The sequence below is a fragment of the Telopea speciosissima genome, chromosome 4, assembly GCF_018873765.1.
Source record: "Telopea speciosissima isolate NSW1024214 ecotype Mountain lineage chromosome 4, Tspe_v1, whole genome shotgun sequence".
Taxonomy (NCBI): domain Eukaryota; kingdom Viridiplantae; phylum Streptophyta; class Magnoliopsida; order Proteales; family Proteaceae; genus Telopea; species Telopea speciosissima.
The window spans coordinates 64,839,940-64,848,058 of NC_057919.1; the positions used below are offsets into that span (position 1 = coordinate 64,839,940).

The following is an 8,119-nucleotide window of genomic DNA, read 5'->3' on the forward strand; positions in this document are numbered from 1 at the left end:
AGGGACTTTGGCGTATGATGTGGAATCTCAAAGTATGAAAAATTATTGTCCCCAGTACTGGGGGTGGCACGATGGGCACCCCTCAAAGTACACCCAAAGTTTAAGCTGTTCCTTTGAAAGGCACGCGTAATATCTCAAGTCATTTCCTAAATATTTCGGATCAATGTGTTTTTTGTGGATGGCACAGTGAAACCCCATGGCACTTATTCCTTTCATGCGACATCTGAAAACATACATTTCCTCAAAATGACGGTATTGGGACAGGGAAGCAATACATATGATATGACCAAGTACAGACTAGAGACTGCGGAGGCGTCGTTGTGAGAGTGAAAGGGAAGCGCTGCTTACCAGCGTCGGTTTCTCAGTAAGCCGTCATTGAGAATGGAGGAGGGACGCTGCAAGTTCTGGCTCCCCAAGAAAAATCGATTCTGTTCGAACAGACGTCTCAGCGATTCCCTGTAACTCCTCCACTTTTATCGCTCCTCTTTTTTTTTCAAATTCAAATTCCTTGATCGTAATGTTTGCTTATGCTTCTTCTTTTTCTCTTTTTTGGATCAATCTGTGTAGGTTCTGCGGAAACCACAACCCTAAGTCTGAAGAACAGAGGGTTACATGTCCACTAGACCCCTCTCAGTAAGCTTTCTTTTGAAAAATATTTTTTTCCCTCTAGTTCTTCGACCTTAAGTCCTTTTTTTCCGACTTTCTTATGCTTTCCGCAATTATTAATTTTTCACCCCCCCTTGTTCATCTGCTGAAGTTCTGTACTGCAAGAAAATTTAGAATCACATCTGAGAAGATGCCCGTTTCTGAAACAACTCCAATCCTTGAAACAACAACCTTTCTACAAAAAGGGAATCAATGGCGGAAGAGATGATGACGTTGATGATGTGAAAGTCAATTCGAAAGATGCCGAAAACTTCACCTTTTCAAATAAAGAGCTGCCTCTTCCCTCGGATGACATTACCTCAAACATGAAGAGGAATGCAGTATATAACATGACCGTCCCAGAATTTTCCCAACTGATGAGAAAGATAGAATCGATTCACAGTTCTATCAGTTCGGAGATTCACGAGTTGTATAACATACCTGAAGTTTGTGGCATATGGATTAATAAAGGAATAGATCGGTACGAGGATTTCCTTTCTGCTAAGTTTTCGTTTGATTGGAAGTGTCCTACGGATTAAATGATTTCCCATTTGCAGGAAGTTGCCGTTCCAAGAGAAACATGTTCTGCAACAGGCGTCGATTCTCGGGAACTTGGCAGACTTTGGAATATTGGAAAATCCTGTTGGGAACATAGTTTGTCCAAACATTGCAGAACCTTTGTACTCCAATGGGTCGTCCGGGGATAAGGTCCCAGCCGTCGTTGAGTTTGGGGCAGGGAGAGGATACCTAACACAAATACTTGCAGACTGTTACGGTATCAAGAAAGTGTTTTTAGTCGAACGGAAGTCTTACAAGCTCAAGGTTAGTGACTCACAATTATAATAACGGCTTTGATTACTGATGTAATACCAGTTCTTCCAATTGGCTATTTGGGAAAATTTGGACTCGTCTTTGATTAGATAAACATATGCGAGCTGTTGACAAAGTATGAAGTACTTATTATGGGTTTCACCAGAACTTAGATTAATGTATAATAAAATTTTTCATTACTGATCTACTAATGTAACTTCTAGGCTGATCGAAGTCTACGACAAACAGAGAACTTGACTTTAGAGCGTTTGAGAATTGACAGTAAGCCATTCAAAATCCTGTGGTTTGGATCTTTTGTATGATACTGATTATAATGATTTACTGTGGAACTTTCTTTTATACATATCTCAAAGCTGTAAAACTGCAGCGATGCAGTAATGTAGTTGAAAAGCTTATACAGGACTCATGCATGCGAAGGTTCTTTCCTACATTAAGCATTACCACATCTTACTATGTGTCGTAGACATCAGTGCCATGCTTAGAAGCTTGGCAGATGCAACTGCACTAGTTGCAAGCACCCATGTGGTACTACATGTCATAGACATCACCACCATGTTTAGAAGCTTGGCAGATGCAACCAAACCAGGTGCAAGCACCCATGCGTTGCTACATGTCATAGACTTCAGTGCCATGTCTAGAAGCTTGATGCAACTGAACTAGGTGCAAGCACCCATGCGTTGCTACATGTCATAGACTTCAGTGCCATGTCTAGAAGCTTGATGCAACTGAACTAGATGCAAGCACCCATGCGTTGCTGGTTCCTTTTGTGCAGACATCAAGCATCTACCCTCAATCATTTGTACATCTTTTGTGCGGACATCACCTTCCTGATCAGGAATATCATTGCACACTAAGTACAGCTTGCGAAAGCTCGGGTTGAGGTGACCAGAGCTATTGAACTTTCAAGAATGAGACAAGTTCAAAGGAATATTGAGGCCACTTAGCCGGGTTGTGAAAACTCCAGCTATCAATGTCCAATTCACAGCTCCTAGAATCTGGTCTATTTTTGACATTGGACATTTGAGTATACCACCAGTGCACTGGTGACTCTTGAGAATAACAAAGTAGAACCTGTTTATGCATCTTCTGAACTAACATTTGCAGTTCACTTTACAAAAGATCTCTCCAGTGAAAACAATGGCTTCTAGGAGCACTTATCCTCTCCTATTTTTATTTTTTTGCAGTCTATAAAAACAAAGAATTCATCGGGATAGCTATAATTTTTTATTTGTTTCTTGCTTCTTACATTGGCATCCCAAATGGCGGTAGCCTCTATGGGTTTTCGGTATGGGTGTGTTAGCTTTAAAAATACTTATGTCTGTCTCCTTCTGCTTTCTTGTTTGCGTGTATCCATCTGCATCATTGAGATTCCCATTAAAACTCTCCAAGCATAAAACAATAATGAGATTGGTTATTGTGGTGGACAGGGGGTAAAATGTCTTTAGTCCTGACACCTTTTGTTTCTCTACAACAACAACAACAAACTCAGCCTTATCCCAACTTAATGGGGTCGGCTACATGGATCTAAACAAAACAAATTAGAGAAGATAGAGGTCAGCACCAAAAAAAGGATGGAAAAAGAGATGACAAATGACAAATGAAATATAGAAAATAAAAGAAAAAGAATAAAAGATGAAAGATGTAAGTTAGAGGAAAGAGGCACAACCCAATAAGTTAGGATAATCTCAGCTAAATGGGGTCTACTACATGGATCTTTACCCTCCAATAGGCTCTATCTGAGGTCATACTTGGTACAAGATCTAGACTGTGCATATCCGTCCTCACAACTTCCCCTATGATCATTTTAGGCCTACCCCTAGCTCTTTTAGCTCATTCAACCGGGATCATATCACTCCTCCTTATTGGGGTGTCCTTAGGCCTCCGTTGAACATGACCATACCACCTCAAATGACTCTCTCAGAGCTTGTCATTGATTGAGGCAATTCCCAAGTCAACTCTAATACACTCATTCCTTACTTTATCCTTCCTAGTTTTTCCGCACATCCATCTTAACATCCTCATCTGTGCTACACGTAGCTTATCAATACGACACTTCTTAACTGCCCAACATTCTGCCCCATACATTATAGCCGGTCGTACAACAGTCCTGTAGGACTTTCCTTTAAACTTTAAAGGAATACGTCGGTCACATAGCACACTGGACACACCTCTCCGCTTCATCCATCCCACTTTAATTCTCTGTGAAACATCATCCTCTATGTCACCTTCTTTATTTATGATTGATCCCAGCTATCTAATGTCACTTTGTGGTATCTCTTTTTGCCCAATTCGAACTATGTCGGTATCCATTATAGTGTGACTAAAATTACATATTATATACTTCGTCTTCGATCTACTGATCTTAAAACCTCTTGTTTCCAAGGTTGATCTCTATAGCTCAAACTTAGCATTGATCCCCGCTTTTGTCTCATCCACCAAAACGATATCATCGGCGAAGAGCATACACCACGAGACCTCATCTTGGATGCTCTTAGTTAGGTAATCCATGATAAGCACAAAAAGATAAGGGCTTAAGGTTGATCCTTGATGTAATCCTATCGTAATTGGGAATTCCTTGCCTTGACCTTGTATCCGTAATAGTGTGACTAAAATTACACATCATATACTCTGTCTTTGATGTACTGATCTTAAAACCTCTTGTTTCCAAGGTTGGATCTCCATAGCTCTAACTTGGCATTGATCCCAACTTTTGTTTCATCCACCAAAACAATATCATCGGCGAATAGCATAAACCACATAACCTCATCTTGGATGCTCTTAGTTAGGTCGTCCTTGATAAGCGCAAAATGATAAGGGCTTAAGGCTGATCCCTGATGTAACCCTATTGTAATTGGGAATTCCTTGCCCTTACTTTCCCACAGATCTCACACTAGTCACCACTCTCATACATATTTTTAATTACAACAACAACAACCATAGCCTTATCCCAACTAAATGGGGTCGGCTACATGGATCCAATAGATGCTAAGCCAATAAAGGATGCAAGAGAGATAAAAAGTGAAAAAGGAAAATAAGTAAAGGTAGGAGTCAAAGCAATAGTCAAAGCAACATCCTAGGAACATCCCCCTACAAAGGGTCGGCCATACGGATCCTTGTCCTCCAAACAACTCTATTCGCATTCATTCTAGGGTTGAGCCCTACCACATGCATATCCTTTCTTACCACTTCACCAATAGTCATCTTAGGCCTGCCCCTACCCCTTTTAGCTCCATTAAGCTGAATCTGGTCACTTTTCCTTACTGGTGCATTCATGGGTCTCCGTTGGACATGACCATACCACCGCAGGCGGCTCTCCCGGAGCTTGTCTTGGATTGGTGCAACTCCCAAACCAGTTCTAATTCAATCGTTCCTTACTCTATCTCTCATGGTCTTGCCGCACATCCACCTCAACGTCCTCATCTCCACTACACTATCTTATTTATATTATTCTTCTTAACTGCTCAACATTCCGCCCCATAAGTCATAGCTAGTTTTATTATTGTCTTGTTGAATTTTCCTTTAAGTTTAACAGGCATGCGTTTGTCACATAACACCCCCGATGCGCCTCTCCACTTCATCCATCCTACTTTAATTCTGTGGGAAACATCATCCTCTATATCACCCTCTTTGTTAATGATTGACCCCAGGTATCGAAAGCGTTCACTTTGTGGTAGCTCTTGCTCCTCAAGTTTCACCACTTCATCCCCCCTCCTGGTCTGACTGAAGTTACACATCATATATTCTGTCTTTGTTCTGCTTAACTTAAACCCTCTTGATTCCAAGCTTGATCTCCATAATTCCAATTTTGCATTAATCCCTTTCACTGTCTCGTCTATCAAAACAATATCATCAGCGAAAAGCATACACCAAGGAACCTCATCTTGAATGTGTCTGGTTAAGTCATCCATGATGAGTGCAAACAGATAAGGGCTTAGAGCTGATCCTTGGTGTAACCCAATTGTAATTGGGAATTCACTACTTTGGCCCTCTGCAGTTCTGATACTCGTCATCACGCCCTCATACATGTCCTTAATTAAACTTACATAGCTACTTGAGCTCATTCTCTTGTTTAGGACATGCCAAATAAGCTCTCTAGGGACTCTGTCATAGGCCTTTTCTAGGTCTATACATCCCACATAGATACACGATACCCCTCTCTGCACCTTTTGTTTCTCTATGTCCCAGAAATAAAACTCCTTTTTAAGGATATGGAGATGTTGTATAGTATATCACCTCAAAGTTGCTGGCATTGAAGGATTTTGAATCTGGAGGATGCCTTTAACATGATTTGAATAATTTTAGGGGGGATATATCTGTAAAAACTGGAAAAAAACGAAGAGAAAATATATCAAAATCCAGAAGCCTCCAGATAAACACACAAAATAGGTTAAATTACATCCAGTGAAAAGGTAAAATACCTGTGAAAAGTTAATTTTTTTGAGGATCACTGAATTATATGATGGATTTATCAATTTTACCTATGATAATCCTGACATTTATTTCAGTTTGAGATTCATATTTCCGAATTCTAATGTAAATTATCTAAGACTTGTTAGATACAATATGTTGTTCAGTTTATTCTATATTTGATTTTACAATGATTGAAAATCTTTCTGTAATACTGAAGCATGGCCTCAAATTATATTGCATCTTACTTTTGGTACAACCCATACTTTTCTGCTGCTGTGGTATAATCTACGAGCCAGGATTGCCTGCCTCTATTGACTGTATGAGCCTCTTGGTTCCAGTATTGTTTCAGAAAGAATGTGCACTGTAAATATTTCTGTCCTTTGACTTCAGCAAGAGGTGCCTGGTTCTGCCAAAATAAATTGCATGTCTTGAGTGAAAGACCCCTCCATGCCCTCCACAAAGTTCCTTTGGCCTTCTTGTTTTCTTGTGTATTGTAAAAAACTCACAGAAATTAGGTCTGTCAGCTCCATTGTTTAACATATGTTTACAATTATTAGTTGTGTAGTAATATTTTTGTGATGCAAGTGTATTTTACTTAATTCATGCAATTAAAATTCCTTTTCACTCTCCAACACCAATCTCTGCAGTAGAGGATTTGAATTTGGATGCTGTTGAATCTTTGAGGGGAGTTCCTTACCTGGCGATTGGGAAACATCTCTGTGGGCCTGCAACAGGTGCTCAAGCTACTATAGTATTAACTTGATGTAAAACTGAAATTACATAGCAATTGTAGTCATTTTCTGAAATATTTATATCCTTCAACAGACAAATTGTCTTTTATGGACAATCTTGTGGATATATGATTGATGACATAAGGATTTATTGCAAGTTTTCAACGTCTCAAGTATGGCTGCAGATTTGACCTTAAGGTGTTGCCTTCCTAAACAAAGTCAAGAAGATAAAGCTACACATTCAACTTGTAGTCGTTACCTGAGAGGCCTTGCTATTGCGACATGTTGTCATCATCTTTGTCAATGGAAACACTACATAAGTTGTCTCTTGATCCCTTTCCGTACCAAAAATATAAATTATTGTTTCATATAATGTTTATCTGATATGTTTTATTTAGGTTTAATATTCTCAAGGTTGTCTGACTGGTCATTGTCCGGCAATGTTATTATTTGGTATGCGCTGAGAAATTTGATTGCTTTGGCTGTCCTGCAGATAAAAGATATTTTTTAAATCTGGGGATCAGAAAGGATGATTTTCATGCAATCACGTGGTTTACCAGCTGGGCAGTAGATGCAGATCATGGCTCAGATCTTTCTAATTCATTAGACCATGGATTACACCCACTTTCCATGTAATAATACTTCACCCTTTCCATATGGATTTACACTTATTATAGATTCAAGGAAAGAGTATAAGAAAACTCAGAACCCTAATTGGAAAATCCTTTGAAATTTGTTTTAAATGAGTCAAATTTGGTGCTGTTATTATCGATGCAATGATGCTTATTTAACAAGTGTATTTTGCTCACCACGTAGCTGCGTGAAGAAATATTGTGGCGTTGGTGCTCAGGGAGTTGAAGAGATTGTGAAAAATATGGAGGCGATGGACAGGGCAGTGTTGGGTTTGATGTGCAAGGAGATCATTGACATGGGGCGGATAATGTGGCTTAAGGAGCAGGGCCTTGCAACGAAGCTTACCAAGTATGTACCATCCAATATCTCACCAGAAAACCATCTACTTATTGCCAAGAACAGATATTGCTTGTAAGATATGGAGGCGATTCTTCTTTCTTTTGCTAGTTTTATAAGCTCATCCATGTTGTCATGAAATTAAATAACTACAATGATTCGAATTTGAGAAGGAACTAACCATTCATATTTTGAGAGAAGTAAATGAAAGTGTTGAACAGAGCTTTCTGTGTTGGTTAGAATTAAAACATTCATTTCTCGTGTCTCATTCTTTTTTGAATTTTATTCAGCATGGGAAATGGTGCAACTTATCAAATAAAGTGACTTAAATAAAAAGTTAAAAACCATCAGGCAAATGGCAGGTTTGGAAATAGTAGAGGCACGAGTCAGAACTCTTTGATGCCAATAATGGACAGGGTCACAGGAGAACAAACTAAACTATCCTATGAAAATTAGGATTTGTCAATTATGAATGTCAAAAACATATTTTTGAAGATGTAACAGGTTCTCTAAGTGGGGAGCCATTTCTTTTT

At 39.3% G+C, this 8,119-nt stretch overlaps 1 protein-coding gene across 2 annotated transcripts; it reads left to right on the forward strand.

Moving 5' to 3' along the window:
* Positions 1-276: 276 nt before the first annotated feature.
* On the forward strand, positions 277-7,848 carry LOC122660561 (tRNA:m(4)X modification enzyme TRM13 homolog). Of its 2 annotated transcripts, none has more exons than XM_043855925.1 (9): positions 277-458; positions 568-633; positions 758-1,126; positions 1,203-1,467; positions 1,680-1,737; positions 6,534-6,620; positions 6,803-6,937; positions 7,111-7,249; positions 7,434-7,848. In XM_043855925.1, the coding sequence occupies exons 1-9, from the start codon at positions 382-384 to the stop codon at positions 7,663-7,665; spliced, it is 1,428 nt and encodes a 475-aa protein (XP_043711860.1). In that variant the 5' UTR covers positions 277-381; the 3' UTR covers positions 7,666-7,848. The 2 variants fall into 2 exon arrangements, with proteins under 2 accessions (XP_043711860.1, XP_043711861.1); XM_043855926.1 differs by having other exon boundaries at positions 7,437-7,848.
* Positions 7,849-8,119: the final 271 nt, after the last annotated feature.